Source organism: Equus asinus, chromosome 24, assembly GCF_041296235.1.
Source record: "Equus asinus isolate D_3611 breed Donkey chromosome 24, EquAss-T2T_v2, whole genome shotgun sequence".
Lineage (NCBI taxonomy): Eukaryota > Metazoa > Chordata > Mammalia > Perissodactyla > Equidae > Equus > Equus asinus.
This window is the reverse complement of record NC_091813.1, coordinates 50,535,586-50,554,787: the sequence shown is the minus strand read 5'-3', so window position 1 is coordinate 50,554,787 and position 19,202 is coordinate 50,535,586. Positions and strand designations below refer to the sequence as shown.

The following is a 19,202-nucleotide window of genomic DNA, read 5'->3' as shown; positions in this document are numbered from 1 at the left end:
GGGTGGGTTTCACAGTTATCATGGAGACACCCCTCTATTGGAGATGGGCATTCCTGCACACCCCAGCACTCAGTGTGGACCGTGAAAAGGCACCCAAAAAACCACACACAAGCTAATAGCCAGGGTGAAGGGTTGGTGACTGAGTATACAAAAGCGAGACACCCAAAAGCAGTAATTTTCTTCTGGGAAGGAAAGACGCAGGTGGCAGAGAAATATGTAATTTCAACAAATATTCTTCAGTTACTATTTATTGCCTTGACACGTTTTTAGTCATAATATTTAGGATTATTTTGATGGCTTAAATTACATTAAAAGGAAGGCAAGCAATTTTTATGTCAATCAAAAGGCAACATTTTTCTAAGCTGAAAACTACTGCTCCTGAGCATCCATCAGCCTACTGGTTGAATGAGGACAGCCTGGTTCAAGTCACTGGGGTGACATACTATAAAGCCATCTCTTTATTCCTTCCAGTTAACCACCATGTGACCCAGCAAACCTATGTATGGAACCATGAAACGCCAGGCTCAGGTTGGCGAGATCTCTGCCCCCATTCTGAGTCAGCCAGTCCTGTTTTTATGCAAGAACAATGGAATTTTCACTTTCCCCACCTATCTATAACTACTACACTAATGGTTACAGGTGTCACCAACCCTCATTCCCAAGCCAGGAAACAGCACAGCTGGAACTTCAATTGTGGGGGACCAACAGAACGACCCTATTGGCAGGCATGTAAAAGACAACGCAGCTCAGAATATTGGAATTTATGGCCACGAAACAGACACGAATAAAAGAACCTATTAAAATTAAGCAGTACCAACTTTATAGCAAAATTTAAGATCAAAGTAAATCCTAATTAAGAAACATAGCAAAGTAGGTAACTTCTAAGTAATTTACTAGACACACAGCATTTAACAAACATCTCTTAGAAAGTCTCTGTTCACATTACTCACCCTTAAAAGCTGACACTTTATAATTGTGTTGTATAGCAGCAACTACATCCTTCCAAAAATCAAATGTTTTTTGACCATTGTTCTGCTAAAAAAAAAAAATTTCCAAATGTAACACACGCAATAATTCTGTTCCTAAGCACAGCAGAAAATACCTGGCAAATAATGATGATATTACTGTATTGTAAAATAGGGACTGCTGTTTTAGAAAAGACAGTAGACTAATCAACTTCTCAGTCTTCTAAATGTGATTTTAAAAGAGAAATCTTCCATGAAAATCACTGGTACAGAGATGTATATATGAGACTAAATGTTAATATAGCTCATATAGCCCAAACAAAATAAAAATTTCCACTCATTATAAAGTCTAAACATTACAGAATATTTTAAACACATGACTAAGTTTACAGTGTTAGAGCTTCTGCGATGTCAGAATGTGTTACCTCCTGTACTATGGCCTCATTGGGGTTAAGAAGCCTGAAGCCTTAAAGCCCCCAAAGCTGATTACTTTAGAATTCACCGCACGTTTACCTGGATTTCAATAAAAAAGAGCAGCAAGTGTCTAAAGGAGAGATGAATGAGGTTCCAAATCCAAAATGTAAATCATTTTTATTGACATATATTTTTTAACCAGAAAGCAAATAAACATTACATTAAAACACACAACCCTACAACCCTTTGCTTCCTTGGAAACATTAACCAGTGTCTACCTAAACAAACACCAACTTCTAGGCATTTGTATCCAATGACACAAACTCTGAAATATTTAAAGACTGATACATTTGCGCGTAGTCACCATGAAATGAGAAACTGACTTCATCGCATGTTAAGAACAACTTCCATAAACATACCAGAACTATTGCTCAACAGAAACTTTCACAAACACGACTGTTAATTCTGATTCAAAAATAAACCATTACCTATGTTCCATTGTAAACACAATCATTGTAATTTTAAGACAACATATGCAAAAAGGAAAGCGATTCTGAAATGAAACTGGTTTATGTTCACAGGTCTTAAGTTTTCAGTATAAACTGATATAACCAGAGATCCTTTTAGTCTTGATACACACACAGCACAAAGAAAAAGTTATATGTATTAAATTATGCTCAAAATGGTGAATAAAAGTTTCATCTCAGTTTTCTGCTTTTACATTATTTAGAATGCTTAAAGACACCAGGAATTTTCCTAATTACCTTCACTTTTTTTTATTCTGCTAATGAAACCAAAGAAAATGTTTTTTTTGAGGAAGATTGGCCCTGAGCTAAGATCTGTTGCCAATCTTCCTCTTTTCTTTTCCTCCCCAAAGCCCCAGTACATTGTTATATATGCTAGTTCTAAGTGCTTCTACGTGGGATGCTGTCACAGCATGGCCCGACAACTGGTGTGCAGGTCCATGCCCAGGATCCAAATCGGTGAACCCTGGGCCGCCAAAGCAGAGCACACAAACTCAATCACTACACCACCAGGTCGGCCCTGCCAAAAATATTTTTTCCAAATGCAACTCCATATTTTCTTTTTCTAGACTTTTGCACCCCCTGTTGGAGAACAGGTTTACTGTGCTTGGGGGAAAAAATGGTCACTGCTATTTAACTTTCCAAAAATATTTTGACCCAATTCTCTACATTTTTCTTCCTGTCACCTCTGAAACAACAAAGAAGAAATAGAGTAAAATCTCAATTCAAAAGAAATCCTCTGATTTGTGATTAAACACATATCTTAGTTTCTAAAAAATGAGTCCCCACTTACCTTTGTTAAAGAGTCCACCACTCTGGCACATAGAAGAGCTCCCGGCAAGTCAAAGTAGTTATCGTAAAAATAATATTTTCCTAAAAAAGAAGAAAATTTGAAACTGAAAACAATTAATGTCTCATTTATGTGATATATACAGAATCTTGGCTGAAGAGAGGCTAGATTTTGGTTTAGTTACTTAAAGAAGTCTCTATTTCAACTCAAAATGGCTCTATTACAGGCTACCATTGTCTTTTAAAGAAGGTTTAAGTTACAAGGGTACTACAAGAAAGTGAAAACATGACACCCCTAAGTTAAGCATTTTATGTAAAAATATTTTTTTTAAATGTAGAAACTAAAAGCGGCTTATACCCCAAATATAAAATGGATTACAAAAAAGCCACAATTTATGTTACTAATGTCACTGAATTTGAAAACAATCAACCTAACACTGAGTAGCATGAAGCGTTCCACAAAACAGTGCTTTCTCCTATCCGTGCAGGTTGGTCCACGAGGAGTATTGCATTCAATTTTTATGCAATTTCAGACAAATTTCAGTACGATGTGAGAACTACCAGGGAGATGAGAGGAATAAAAAAACCACACTATGTGAGGACACGCTGTGCTTATCTTAGAGAAACTCAGGAGCAGGTACACTCCAGGATCTCGGGGGGAAGGGATTTGACTTATCCTGATGGCCCTAGGGTAGAATTAAACTAGAGCCCTCCTGTGAATCTTCTGTGCCTGGGCAGACACTTTCGATGGCCCACGTCACATCTCCTTGAACCACATCTGATTCCAGCCACCGCTGTGCTGAACAGCATCATCCCACCTCAAGCACAACTGTGCCACTCGCTCTCTCTGGAAGCCTCTGGAGCCCATGAGGCCCACGTGGCAACTTCAACCAACAGGATCAGGAGCCAGTGAACAAATGCCCCAGCCTCCTGTCCCCTGGAATGATGACTCTGGGAGGTATTCCCTGCTCTTCTCCTCAGAAGTCCCAGTGGAATCCCACCCCCACTGTTCCTTCCTTCCACGTCACTCTCTCTACCATCTCACCCTTGCTTACTGGGATCAGGAGCAGCCACTCTGCTCCGGAGGAAACACAACCTCAGAGTCTTCTAGAGAACTCAGTACAAAGAGGAATCAAACAGAACCAATACTGAGCCAGACTTTAGTTTAATACAAAAATACATTTCAAATAGTCATAATTCCTCTTGCACACAGTATTACTCTGCCTGATTTTGAGTTCTCCTGCCTTCCATTTGTAAGCTGTGTATGAGGTCATGGAACACAGCTGTCTGTTCCCTCCACAAAGCACAACATCCAGCATACTATAGGCACTCAATGAATGTTTGTTGAATGAATGAGTGATCTAGTAACAGAATGGATTTATTTTGGAATGAAGGAGTGTCACAGACAAATTAGGAGAATTCTCTGCAGGGGCCAAATGTCCATCCCTTTAAATGTCATTTAATGTCCCTCTTCTTCATGTCAAACTATTATGAACATATAAAAAGTAAAGTCAAAGTTCTCCATCTGTTAATTCACAAAATGCTACATGGCTTTGTGTGTCCTTTTCCTCGGTTAAAAATATTTTGGTTGGCATAGTCTTCCTGTTTTTCACAGCTGAAATTGTTGGGGGAACATATCAGACTATTTTTCATCCCTTAGAAAGGTTAGGATGGCTTGTCATTGTGAGGAACAAGGATGTGGAGGAAAAGGGAGGGGACATCCCATGTACACTTCTGCCCACGCTCTGCTGAGCTCTAAGACCATACAATGCTCCAGGGCTCCCAGGACAGGGGGCACAGCTTGCCAAGGTTCATTAACATGCACTCTATCTTATCTCTTGGTCTGTGACACCAGCGACCTGCCTGAACCTGATGACCAGCCCTCCTGGGTGCTGCGGGAGGAGATCTCTCTTCATTGCCAGTTATATACCCCTGCTTTTTCCCTCCTCTTTCTCTCTGTTTTGGGGCATTAACAGATGAAACTCAGTTTAAGAGTTGAAATATTGATTATGAAACTTGGTTGGGGTCTAATCAAATAACTCAGGGGTTTAATGAAAAGGGCTCATTGACTCCCACCCACAAGGCGAGCGGCTGATGTAACCTGACCATCAAACATGGGCTGAATGACCTCTGTGTGGACACAATGAGGCTTACTCAGCCTTGATCTGTTAACTGGGCCAGGCTGCTCTCAATGCCTCTCCTAACACCAAAACTCCGAGACTGGACCGCATGAAAGCTTCGACCCTCCACCTCCATTGAGAGCAGACAGTTCACTGGGAATGAAGTGACGAGTGAGCTCAGTTCAATAAAACAAACCTCTGAATTAAGATCAAGTCCTATAGTCATTAAGCTTTGCACACAGAAAACCTGTCCTCTGGGGCCAGCCTGGTGGCACAGCGGTTAAGTGCGCACGTTCCACTTCTCAGCGGCTGGGGTTCCACCGGTTAAGATACCGGGTGTGGACGTGGCACCGCTTGGCAATAGCCATGCTGTGGTAGGCATCCCATGTATAAAGTGGAGGAAGATGGGCATGGATGTTAGCTCAGGGCCAGTCTTCCTCAGCAAAAAGAGGAGGACTGGCGGTAGTTAGCTCAGGGTTACTCTTCTTCAAAAAAAAAAAAAAAAAACCTGTCCTCAAGAACCCACTGCCAACACCACTCCCTTTGCAAACCATGTGAATGACTGAGGGGAAGAGAATAAACTACGTTAGCATAGGTTCTTGCTTCTCCTGCAGATGAGTGATATTATCTCCACTTAAAGATGAGGAAAGTGATGCTAAGAGTGGCTTAGTAACTGACCAGTTCACTTTATCCAGCAAGTAACAGAGTCAATATGATCCAGGACTGTCTGGCTGCAAGCCCCTTGTAATTTCCACTATACCAAACTGTTTCTGCATGATCTACCAGTTTGGGGAGAAAAAGATCAAAAGGACTTGCTTTCTGGAAGTCTGTTGCTAAGGAAAACCATACTCGTGCCAGGTCAATAACCTGAAAAAGGGATTATCAAATAAACTGTCATTAAAATGTCTATATCCATCAATGCTTTAAACGCCCTAAATGTACTAGTAGGGAATGCCCATTGCAACTCTCTACTTAACTGAAGAATGAATACATTCAGTGTAGAAGGAAACAGCATATAAAGAATCAACTGGAATTCCTGAAAATACAGGATTTATTTGGCCATAATGATCAAAATTTTAAACCTGCATATCCTGAGAACAACTGTACTTCTAGGAGTTTACCCTGGATATATGCACAAAAGCGCAAAATATGCATGTATGAGAACATCAATGCAGGCCTGTTTGTAACAACCAAACACCAGACACAATGTAAATGTCCACCGTGAGGGGACTCATGACATAAATCATGACATGGAACTGGACGGCAGAGCACTCCAACATTCAAAAGAATGAGGTACATCTGTCTGTGCTAATGTGACAGGATGTCTAAGATGTAAAGTAAAAAGCGCTCAGTACAGAGAAAGTCTGATCCCTTTTGTAGACTTAGAAAATAAGCTTTGGGGAAAGGATATTCTGGGGGACGGGGGTTGGAGATAATTACTCCTCATTTTATTCCTTTCTATAATACTTAAATTTCCTAGCCATATGCTCACACTGTTTTTTTAATGTGGACAAAGTTTTACCGGAATCACAGGCCAATTTTTTTCTTCTTTTACACATCTCTATATTAAAAAAATAAGTAGTAGTATATTTTAAAGGCATGAGCTTTTCCTTACTATTTTGCAGAAACAGGCCTCTATTATGTGTCACAGTCTGACCACTGGGCACCTGGAAGGGAAACACTTCCCTAACCAATCCAGTGAGGAGTCAATAAACTCCAAGACCATCCTCAGAGCGCTCCCCGGTAAATTAAGCACCAGAGGGAAGCTGCTGATTCCAGGAGACAGCGCTCTCTAGTGGTGGAGAAGTGAGTAAACAGATGGGTCATATTGGGTGATTGCTCCTTTCATAGCTGCGAAATACTTTACTTCCTTAAAATACTCTGATTTCTGAACGGACGTCAGAGTGAAACACTTAGTTGCGTGTCTAGCTTTTCCGAGAAGGAAGAGCTTCTGTACAGGTGCCTACATCTGGAGAGACAGCAGTTCCCTTTCATCCCTTGAGTCAAAGGCTACCCACCCATTTAACTTCCACTACTATTTTGACTTGAGACGTGTGAAAGCATTCTAGATCTAACCCCAAAGCGAAATCTCAGTTTTGCCTATCAACTTATTTCATGAGCACTCATACTTCCTGACATGTTCGTCTCACTACAAAACAACATTCTCAAAAGACAGCAAATGTAACAAGCAACAACACAACAGCAACAAGGAATAACTCCAGCTATTTTCAGGTTATGACATTTTCTAAAGGAGAACAGGTGCATTTCAAAACTGTGGTGTGGGAGAAAATGGCAAAAAAAAAAAATCAGAACAAATGAAAAACAAAATTATGACTTTCAATAAGGCCAGTTTATAATAATGTCTTAATCATTCCTTATTAATTTCTGCACATCTATGTCTATAAATAATTTTTGAGAAATCTTTTCATGTTTACCCATGGTGAAGCTCTTTAAAGACAGTGAGAATAAAATGTATAAAATCATTTAAAATAAAGGCAAGGAAAAGACAAAGGCAGAAGATACTAGAACTGGCAATAAAAAAGTGAATTCTAGAAAAAAAGGCAAAAGATATTAGAATTGGCAGTAAAAAAGAATTCCTGAAAACAGGAGAGGTGCGGCATCTGAATGTGGGGAGAAATTGGGGATGGAGAAATAAAACTAAGGATGCAACATTTAACAACTTGCTAAAAATACAGATGACTAAGGAATGTATTATTCCTAAGTGCTAGTCTTCTTTACTCCAGGACAAGGGCAAGTAAATAAAACAGAAGCAAGTGTCAAAAAGGAACCATACACATGTGAAAAAAATGCATCCTATTCCTATAAAACCACAGCTGCTGCCTTATGCATCTGCTCAGCAGGAGGGGCGTCTTCACGTCCTCGTGTTGCAGGTTCCGGTTCCAAAACAAGAGGAGAGAGTCATACCTGATCGGGATGCCATTCCGGTGTCCGATATGAAGTGCTTCCACTCCTTCCTGCCATACTGCTCTGCCAGCACCTCGGGTGCCATCATCTTGGTCCCGTGGCTGGCCCTGGTTGTGGGGATGAGGTACACTGCTCATCAGTGGTTCCCCTGAACATTCCTGCCTCCAGCCTTGCTCTTGTTGACCCCCCTAAAACTAATAAAGGTTCCTTTTTTTTTTCTTCTTTTTTCAACTGGATGACTTTTTCACTTAGGATGCTAGAAGGCACTCCCCGTGACAGCTCTAGTTCTTCCTCCGCCTCGGCCACCAACTAGCACGTGATCAGGAGCAGCTCCCTCTGAGGGCCACAGTGTAGCAGTTGCTCTGAATCTACAATATATCAACTATAAACTGGAATTTCTCTGGCATAAGTACAACCCACCATCCTTTCCTAAGAAGTCGTCATTTAGCCATGAAGATAACATTAACCTAACTGGAACAACTAGAAAACAACTGTGTGGATTGGGTGGGAAGCTGCTCTGGCAGCAGGCAGGAGACACGGTCTGTGAGCCGCCTCAGGCCCACCAGAGGGATGGGAGGTGCCGGGCACCGGGTGAGGGCCCAGCTGTGAGCTCAGGGGACTATGAAGACTGGGGAGGAAGCTGCTCACACAAGGACACAATGCAGCTAAAAACACAATGGGAAACAGCAAGACAAGAAAGTAGCTATTTTCTATGCTCAAAATATTGCTTTCACGGCAGTTAGGGCCTGGTTAGGAAACTCTTACCCCGTCAAGAACCAATTGCTATTTTATGTAGTATATTATGAGAAATTATAATGCTAGGAAGTATCATTATTCTTCTCTTGGTGTTATATCATGGTAGCAAAGCAAAATGAAGAAAAAAAGAAAGAAGGGCAAATGGAGGAAAAATCACAAACAGGCTCTTTTTTATAAGGTTAATATTTTAGAATGTTATACGTAGAGACAGAGGAATCTTGAATGGGAAATGTGGTTAGACAAGGAACCTCCCAATGGATGAAAGCAGGCATCAAGGAGATAAGCTAGTAAAGTCAGGAGAAACTGCAGCTCAGCTGGAACAGAAACAGAGAGGGTCAGACCCTGGGGGAGGGGTGTTCAGATAGGGGACAGACAGAACAAGGAAAGAAAGAAGCAAAACTGTGGAATGCTTTCCATTCTTTCAACTGTGATTGAAGACAGCGAAGGACATTGTAATAATCTGACAGTAGAGTAAAAGGTCACGGTCAAAGCTGCATTGTGTAAGTATATACACACATACACACAAATGTATATACACACTCTTATCTCTTGTTGCCCAAGGAAAAAACATGCAAATGAATAACAAAATAATCAAAGTGGGGCCACACTTGCTCTAGCTAGCTGCAACTCAGAGCAAGGGACGGGGAGAGTGTGAGTTTGTACCTAGCAAAAAGAATGATGTATCAAAAGGGAGACAATGTACAAGGGGTAACCATGCTAAGCGGCCTCTCCTTGGACTCTGATCTCGTGAGTACAAATAATAAATTGCACAGTGCATGGCCATGCTGACCTGCCTGTACTATCAGAACTGGGGGAAAAAAATGAATGCTCACTCCGTGGTGCCCTCTGTAAGACTCAAAGCAGTGACAGCAGCTGCTTCTCAACTGCTGGCCCTACTCTTACCAACACTCACGGTGTTGGGTTCACCCTGAGAGGAGAAGGAAAGGGAGTCAACACGGAGTAGGGGAGAGGGAAAGAGACTGATAAAGGTTGGAACAGTCTAGAAAAACTTCCAGAAGGAGGTGGCACACAGACTTGAGTCCTGCATGATGGGAGCAAGTTTGGATAAATGGAGAAAGAAAGGCATGTACAGACCACCAACCCCAACCCAACATCCATTCTCTCTCCTTCTTCCTTAATAAAAAGAACTCCAATTTTATTCCAGCAACCTAGATAGCCACCTAACACAATATAATCCCCAGGCTCTCTTGCAGTAGGGGTGGTCACTGAGACGAAGCAGTCTACTATTAACATTCTACTTTATTTCCTGTAAATATTTCTGACGAACTAAATTTAAAGAAACTAAAACTTTAAGCCTAACGCTCCTAGATTTGTATTTAAATAGCTCCAACGATTCATACAAAGACATGCAGGCACACAGATAACCTGTCATGTGACTGACTAAAATAATAATCTTCTTTAACCCATACCTTAATGATCAAATGCTCTATAGCAATAAAATGTCCTGCAAAGAGTTAAGTTTTAAACACATGACCAAATTTCATTACCTGAGCACAGTGCCATTATCTGCAAGTTTAATGAAGTGCCCATCTTCCAGATCCAATGCCAAGCCCTTGGAACTAAAACAGAAAAGCGTGATTTCCAATCAATCCATATAGTTAGCTAACCCAAGAAATAACGATGTATATTTTTAAAATCATAATGCTACAAAGGGATTCTCCCACCCAGGTGAATGATATGTTAATCAAATGAATAAGACTATCCAAGAATTCTAAAATTAAATATCATCCACAGAGCTAGTATATAAGGAAAACTGTTGTGTGGACAAATGAAGGACAACACGTTTAGTCTGCAAAATCCTTAAGGTTTTAAACAGAGGAATCCAAAACTCAATGAGAACAAAAAATGAACATCATTGCATGTCTCTTTAAAATGTGTAAATGTTTTCCATTAAATAAAACACATGCACACGTGTGCACCCACATGCACTCATTCACATTCTGCAAATTAAGATCTTGGCCAGAGACTTTTCTGTACTCTTTAGAATTCGCCTCAATTTACGTTAGGCTTTAAGAACTTGCCCTCTGGGCAAGGTATATTATTGAAAACCATTATAAGAAAGTCAAATACCAAGTTCTAGGTTTCTCACTGCAAAAGACTTGTGGGGTTTGGGGAGAAAAGTGGGTACAGATTCATTATTATGAATAATAAAAGCAAGGACGTATAATGGCCACCAAATACCAAGAGAATTAAAGAAAAAATGACAGGGTACTTTAGAAGCATTATTCACTTCGGTCCACAGTAAAATTTCCAGAGTCAGAGGTTTCATATAGCGAAATGTTTGTCTCTTCCTTTTACAAAAGGCATAAATCAAAGAGGCCTAACCAAACATTGGAGGAATGTAAAAGACAGGAACATCCATCGCTGCTCTAGAATTACTTCTGCATGTATTTTTCATGTGTTTTAGGACTATTATTAATTTCCAACTGAACAATTTAAAGCGCTTTAACAGCAGTTTTGTTTGTTTTGTTGTTTAAATGAGGAAGACAGACAAAAGAAGCCTTAGGAAGTTGAGAATGCTAACCCAGGAAGGGAGTGAACAGTAAGAAACTTAGACATATGAATTTTTATCCAAATTATGGAAAGCCAAATGTCTTAATTTAGACACGTATTCAAAACATGATGATTCCCCCTCTTCTATATTTCTTTATTCGAAGAGCAATAAAACTTTTTTTTGTTTAAGATTTTATTTTTCCTTTTTCTCCCCAAAGCCCTCCGGTACATAGCTGTGTATTTTTTTTTAGTTGTGGGTCCTTCTGGTTGTGACATGTGGGACGCCACCCCAGGGTGGCTCAATAAGCGGTGCCATGTCCGCACCCAGGATCAGAACCAGCAGAACCCTGGGTCACCTCAGCGGAGCATGAGAACTTAACCAGTCAGCCACAGGGCCGGCCCGTCAAACTTTTTTTTAAGATATAAATTTTTGAGACAGTTTTTAATAACGTCTGCAACTCAATAATGACAAACTTCAACCATACAAAAAATACCCAAATCAGTCACATAAGCTCTTAGCTTATTTTCATATTTAATTAAGCAAGTCTAAACTTAAAGTAGAAAGGACTTTAATTCATTAAACATTAAACTTTTAGCATAGAAGGCATTTTGTCCTTTGACTCAATTTCACATTTCACTTTCTGCTTCCATAGAAGAGGAAACATTAAAATTTTATCAGAAATAATTAAGCACCAGAAGGAACGGGCAGACCATAAAAAAAGAACTTACCAGAAATCCCAATCCTCTGGAGTCACAGTGAGCAATTCCTTGTCATATCCTTTCTCCTTGACCAGAAACTGAGCAAAGCTATTATAAATGAGCTGAAAATAAGGCGAAGGAAAAATGAGAGATTAAATATAAAAGTCACCATTCATTTTTAATTTCACATTTGTGAAAACCTAATGGAATCACTCATGGGGGAGGTTGGAGGGAAATATCTGTAATTGGGAAATTCTGCAGTTTAATCCCCCTTCACAAACCATTTATCCACCCCTGGGAGCCCAAGTAGCTGCTGGGCCTTTCTTATACTCCAAAATTATACCATTGTCACCCACTAGTTACCCCAAGGAACTGAAGGGTGGGTTTGGATATTTTCACTGTTTTTCCAAATTGTTTGTTTTCCTTTTATTGTGTGAAGGAGATGCAATCACCAACCACTCTGAACCAGACCAAGCCTCACCAGAGAGCTACGCCTATGACCTTGGCCTTATTTTTAATGCTAAGATCTCTCCAGGAGGAGCTTATGCCTTATTACCATAACCTGCAGTGTATGTGGAAGCACATTTTCCATCTGAGCCTGCACAAGCGAATACCCACCTCTCCCTTTTGAATATTCACTCCTCATCCAAAATAAATGTCCTGCTTCCCTTTGTTCAGGGACACTATGTCTCTGGAAATGATTCTGCATGGTCTCCTGTTTGCCACAAATATACTTTACTTTTTGAGACAACTACTTCCGGTGGAGAGTCTGATTTAAGTTGCCAGGAGGGAACCCACTTTGGTTCGGTAACACCATCGGTATACAATTACACAACAAGGACAATGATTAATCTTACTCCTAAATTCTAACGGGTTGCAGATCATTTAGACTTGACAAAGCTTTGTAACCTTATTTAACATATCACCAAGATGATAAACATATTGACCACTCTATCATTACACCCATCCTCAGTCCATTCTTGCTTGAAAGGCCCCATCTCAGGGGAGTCTCAAAGGAAAACAGACAGGTGTACCAGCAAGTGCCTAAAGGAGGAATCACAGAGCCACCATCCAATACAGGAAATATCTCTTATCTGTTCCCCATAAGCAAAACAATTGAGGAAAAAGAACAAAGGAAGCTTCTTGAAGCAAGCACCAGAATAAATGCTCTGCTAATTGCTGGCAAATCTTCCGATTTCTCAACAACAACAAAATCCCAGCTTTTTGAGTAAAATATCTTTTTTCTTAAGAGCTGGGTCAATTTTTAGAGAACTGTGCATTCCAAACCAAAAGTAGGCAACAGGTGAGTGAAGGTCCACACTGGCCGCACCCCATACGCCTTCTGAAGAGTGTTCATTAGGACAGCATCAGATGCACCTGAAACTGAGGGAGTACGGTGGTCTGGGGTCAGACTGAGCAGTGTCCAAGAAGACACAGTGAGCAACCTGACCCTTCTCCAGATGTTCCTCCAAGACAGGCTGTGACAGCACGGGATGGCACAGGGGGGAAGCAGGTACAGACACAGCCAGAGGAGTGTGAGAAGGCCTCCTTAAAGTGGAGATGTTTACACTGATACCTGGAAGATGCAGCATGTAGCTGGGTGAGTCCAGAGGCAGGGGGAACCCAGCTCTAGAGACTGTGTGCAGGTTCGAGTGTGAGTGTCAGGATGTGGAGAAAGCAAAGGTTCCTTATCAAATAAAGCTGTTCTCTATCATAAAGTTAAATAACGTCACTCTACGTACGTCTACTCCCATGCAATGCAATGTGATGCTTGACCAAGGTCAATTGTTAACAGACCCATATTATGTCAACACTATATATCACGAGTTCGCAACCCTGGTGGTGATTCAGAGCCACAGGTAATGGTTCTTAAAACCACCCAGAAATGCCAAAGAGGGTGGTGCCCAGGTGGGGCCCCTACAGAATTCCTGAAGCCCAGAGATGGCTCAAAACCATTGACTTATATGTTATGTGGATTTTCATTCAATCATAAAAAAAAAAACTATCAAAAATGTGCTGACTCACTCTGAGGTAGAAAGTACTACAGACTATAAGAAATACACATCATGACCCTACTTGAAAGGAACCAGTGCTGTGGGGTTAACAGATGTATAGTGCTTCGAGCAGTGCCTGGCATACAAGTAAATTTAAGTATTTGCTATTATTATCAGTCACATGCAGGTTAAAAAGAAACAGGCTCTGATTTGTAGCATTTGCCCATTTCCATGGTATAAATACTCCCACCGTGGCCAGTTTCAAGCTGCCAATAATTACTACACACTATTAGACTTGCCTCAGGTCAAGGTACTTTATTCAGCCTTGGGCAACTGGCATGTCTCACCCCTTGGCAATACTGATTAAGATATGGGCATGTGATTCCAGTGAGGTCAGATTCTTTCCTGAGAGAAAGGAGCCCTTTCCATTAGGGCTGCCAACAGGGGCGTCCAGAGCTGTGTTCTGACCTCGTGAGGGAGACGTTTTTGTAATAGGAGAGAACAGGGTCAGTGTGCAACGAGAGGCAGAGAACTTCGGTGCTGAGAAAAGCAGGGGAGTCTGTGCCTTTGAAACCCCTGTTCTAGTCCAAAGGCCTTGGTTCTTGCTGCTTTTTGTTAGATAATGTTGAGTGACCCCAGAAGCCTTCACGGCCAGGGGCTCCATGACCAGCCCGTTCCTCTCGCAGCTGTAGCTGACACTTACTCTCTGTCTCGTGTGACTAATAATAATGCACACTCCACAGCAGTTGTAAATTGGTGCCCTGTGGGGGTATAGACTACAGACCACAGACTGCATTTGGTTCTCACTTAGGGTTGCCAGATAAAATCTGAAATATCTAGCTAAATTTGCTTTTCTGATAAACAACAAATATTTTTTTTAGTATAAGCATATCCCATGCAATATTTGGAACATACCTATACTAAAAATGTTTTCGTTATTTGAAATTCAAATTTAATTGGGTGTCCCGTATTTTTCTTTGCAAAAGTCTGGCAACCCTATAATCCTGTGTTTGAAAATGAGCTAATGTTTAAATATTGAGAGACTTGTCATACAAGTTTAGATTTGTAACTTGTCTTATAAGAATTAGGTCTGGCAAGACTGTGCCTCTACTCTTCATGGCAAATGCTCATACGAGTCGAGCATGGCTGAGCCTTCAGAACGGGCACACCCTCTCCTGGCTGCCACAGGCCCCACTCTCCCACTCACACATGTAGGTCAACTACCTAGCCCCATACACTTCTCAGCCTGCAACCCCAGGAGAGCACAGGGTCATCATTTCTAGGTTGCCTTTCCTGAGCCCCCAGGTGAAGTGAGACGCCCAGTTCCATGTCTGCACAACACTCTGCACTTACTAAATGCCTATGAGACTTGAGTGAGAGGCACTGACAGCCTTCCAAGACGCAGCTGCCACTGAATTCTCCAGCATATTCTCCTCCAACTCCCCACCTTCTGCTGGAGAGGTGCTGTTTCTCACCTCCAGGTCCTTGCTGTGGCTGTATTTCCTCTGCCTGAAGTGCTCCTCTCTGCCTCCTCACCTGCCAACTCTAACTCCTGTCGGGGGACCCAGCTCAAGCCTCACTCACTCCAGGCCTCTCCTCTGAGCTTTGCAGCACACAAAGCATGGTGGTGGGGGCCAGAAACCAACCAGCCCGACCACCTTGCTGGTGACCCTGGATAAGCTACTTACCCTTATTGTGCCTCATCGTCCTCATCTCTAAATAGCAATTGTGATAATGATAACATCCTCATGGCGTGGTTCTAAGGATCGGACTAATTCATAAAGCAGAATGCTTATTAGAATAGTGGCTGTAAGTGCCATATTCAGTTATTAAAATACCTATTATTTATTCAATCATTCCACGATTATTTATTGAACCCCATCCATGCCAAACACTCAGCTCGGCACACAGAACACACAATAAACTGTCAGAGATACTAATGTCAAGGAGTCATGGAACTAGGCTCCAGGAGAAGATGCCAAGTAAACGGGAAAATTTAATACCGTGTGTAAGTGCTATAAGATATTAAGGATTTTATGGAAAACTGGAGGTGGGATGGGGGTGGAAGGATAAACTCTAGGGGGCTGGGAAAGTCTCCCCAAAAGGAATGCTATTTAAGATGAGACCCGAGACCTGACAGATGAGAAGATAGCGTGATAAAAGCAGGAGGGCCCCGGGCCAGGTAAGAAACAGCCTGCAGCAAGGTCCAGGCAATACTGCCTTCACTACAGGGGGCTGACCGAACTTTTCAGCATCTGTGCCCCTAGATGCTGTCTGTATCCCCAACTCAATCAATGATGCTGCTCAGCACACTGTTGATAGTTAATAAAAGACTTTTGAACCAAACAAGATGCGAAACACACTACATTACTGCTTTCGACCTTTAAACGTCACTTATATTCCAGGCTCGTAGTAAAGAATCCTTGTGTTCGAGGATCTTGTATTATGAAATTTTATGCTCACACGCACAAAATTGGCTCTAACTTAACAGTGGTTCAATAATATTTCTCCAAATGCAGGTGACCAGAGAGGAGATGCAAGGAAGCGTGAACCAGGAGAGGATTTGAAAGGCACAGAGGGAAGGAAAGTATGAATCAAAGACTAGAGAAAGTGGTGCCAAAGGATCAAGAAGGAAAAAGCCTTAACTCTCAATAGGACTAAGGAAACACCTGCCTAACAGCAAAGCAGAGAAGGATAATAGGAACAGTATATGCTACACTTTGTTTTCAAGTGTCCGTGCATAGACGACGAGTAATTCAGACACCGTTTTGATCTTTGACAGGGTACCTGTATTGCCGATTGGGCACTACCTTCACTGTAAGGAGCAGCTGCCCTGGCTGATGTCTGCACCAGCGGCATAGAGCTCTACCCATAAATGGTGAGGCTTCGAAATGGTTTGGGTGGGAACCACAAGAGCAAACAATGTATGTGTCAGACACTGCTCTAAGCATTATACATCTCTTACGCAGTTAATCCTAGCAACCACCTTTTGAGGTTAATGCAATTAGCAGCCCCATTTTACAGATAGGGAAACTAAAAACAGACACAGGTTAAGTAACTTAACCAAAGTCACAGAGCTAGTGAGGAGGAGCTGGTGCCCTAAGCTATGCAGTCTATTTGTGGAGTCCTCACTTCCACCACTATGCTCATAGCCAGCTTTTACTGCTTGGATGTTTAGATCTTTGACTAAAAATTTCTGTTAACTTTTCACAATTAGTTCCCTTGTGAAACTAATGGAATAGGGGAGGACGAACAATTCATTTGAGGATACAAGTGTGGAATCATACAAACTCCACTCTCCCCTTCCAAAGTGCAGCGAGGCCCCAAACTTCGCAGGCTGCTATTACAACCAGAACTTCCTCAAAGTGCATGCAGCACGCAGTAGTTGCGCAATAAATATTTCCTTCCCTGGGTAGAAGGCAACACTAGGACTAAGAGTTTAATGACTTCTTAGCTAGTGTTCCTTCCAATACAACACACTATCTCTCCCGGACTGCAGTGTTTACGAACTGACATGTTGTCGCATGGACGTGCAAAAGGAAAAACTGCAGCCAAGGAAAATACAAGCCCCTAACCAGATGGCTGTACCGGCGCACTGCTGGTGCCCAGAACGACTGGCAGAGAAGTTCCAAAGCCCGAGATCTGCAGAGGACACCTCCAGGTCCCCGGGCCCCGCCCTGTCCTGTCCTAGGAACCGTTTTCCCAGCCCGATCTTGCACATTTGCCCCTCCTTCGCCCCTTTTCTTCCCTACCCTCCTCTTACTTAAACTTGGCTAATGGCTGGGGGATACAAGCCGGTGCTCGCGGCACGGGCGGGGCCCGGGGGTGCAGGCTTCCGCCCAGCCTTGCGGCGGGAGGCCGAGTTCTGCGCAAAGGCGCGGCGGCAGCAGGGCCCCGGCAGCGCTCGCCGCCGCCGAAGCCGGTAGGAAACTCCAGCCGCAGCGGCCATGGAGGCTGCACGCCGTGCGCCCCGGGCGGCCCGCGCCACTCACCAGGGCGCTCTCGGGCAGGTTGTAGCGACAGAGAGTGTGGTCCAGGTCGAAGCCGACCACGTCGCAGCTGGCCAGGCAGAAGTGCTGAGCCATGGCTGTGCAGGGAGCACCGGCGAACGCCTCGGCCCCGGGAGCGGGCTGCGAGCGCGCGGGCAGGACGCTGCGGGACGGGACCGGACGGGACGCGGCCGGACGCCACGGGGCGGGACGGGGCGGGGCTGCGGCCGCTCCCAGGCTCCGGAGCACCGGCCTCTCGCGCTTCCCGCGCCGGCGAGCCCCGCCCCTGGCCTCGCTTCTCCCCGCCCCTCGCGCTGCCGGCCTTCCGTCGCCCCGCCTCGCCCGCTCGCCGCGCTGCGTCCCGCCGACACCCGCACGCAGGCTCCCGCCGGTGCGGCACCGTCCCCACCGCTGCTGAGCGCGCCTCTGCCCATAGTCTCGAGGGCCAGATGTGACGGGAGAGGTGCTGCAGTTGCGGAAATTGCGGGGCGCAGCCAAGCCCCTGTTGGCACGTGGCCCATGCCACAAAATTAACCCGGGCGCCAGGGAACCCAGGAGAATGTAAAGTTAGACCTGACTTTTTAGTCTTGTGTGCCGAATAATGTAAGTTTGGAGAAAATTTTATCCGCTAATATCTCTCTGACCCAGTTAGCCTAGAATTTGGAAGATCTTTTCTCCCACGTGATCTCTGACCATAAGTTGAATCAAAAACTTTATATTTCGTTGTTTCCTAGGTGGTAAAATAGGAGACCTTTCACCGTTTCACTCCCTGAAGTGCGTTAGAAAAAAATGTATTAGAAATCGTTAAGGACCATCTTGGAAAGTGACACTGATTAAAGAAAACAGTGTTCGTTGTTTTGTAATTTGATTATCTTATTTTTTACTGTAATGAAGTTTTCTGTGAAAAGAAGAAACTTCACGGAACATACTACAGAAGTGAGAACTTTATGCACACAGAGGGTTTTAAGGTTTGTAAAACACAAAATGATTGGAGTGGAAATTTTCTCAGTTCTCTCAAGGACTGTGCACAGCTACTATCATTTTAGATGTAGGAGAAAAGTTAATTCATTGCGTTCATTGGCTTTAAGGTCTCACTGAGAACTCCTGGATATGAAGGGCTAGGACTTTGAGATCTTTAAAATCATTTAAAAGAGAAGAAACAAATCTCATTAAAAAGAGAAAATGTAATTCTATTATCATTGTACTGCTTCCGTTTTAAATTGAAAGGAACACTATGTCCAAAGGAAAAAAATCAGTAGTCATGACACAATGAAAATATAATTGAGAATTACATTTAACCCTTATGAGGCTAATAAACAGACCAAGGGATTAATTTAGTGCAATAAACAGTTCAAGCTGGTAGGACACTTATTATACCTAGTGGACCCATTTGAATAAATTGATAACTTGTTCTATTATAACTCTTAAAAGCCCTAAACAAATCTCTCTGGAATAGGCACAGGAAAGAATCCTCAAGAAGATTGAGCTGTTCACCTATAAGAGCCCAACCATG

General features: G+C 42.8%; 1 protein-coding gene across 3 annotated transcripts in view; it reads right to left on the bottom strand.

The window, feature by feature from the left end:
* The window catches only part of NT5DC1 (5'-nucleotidase domain containing 1), a 125,512-nt gene extending 107,525 nt beyond the window's left edge, over positions 1-17,987 (bottom strand). Inside the window, exons 1-6 of one of the 3 annotated variants that reach the window (XM_044757487.2) lie at positions 17,693-17,987; positions 11,737-11,828; positions 10,002-10,073; positions 7,738-7,844; positions 2,697-2,776; positions 951-1,035 (exon numbers count right to left, since the gene is read on the bottom strand). In XM_044757487.2, coding sequence (XP_044613422.2) covers positions 951-1,035; positions 2,697-2,776; positions 7,738-7,844; positions 10,002-10,073; positions 11,737-11,828; positions 17,693-17,785 — 529 coding nt within the window. In that variant the 5' untranslated portion in view covers positions 17,786-17,987. The remainder of the gene's footprint in view (positions 1-950; positions 1,036-2,696; positions 2,777-7,737; positions 7,845-10,001; positions 10,074-11,736; positions 11,829-17,692) is intronic. The other 2 variants (XM_014866150.3, XM_014866151.3) reach the window with 2 other exon arrangements.
* Between the last annotated feature and the right edge of the window lie 1,215 nt (positions 17,988-19,202).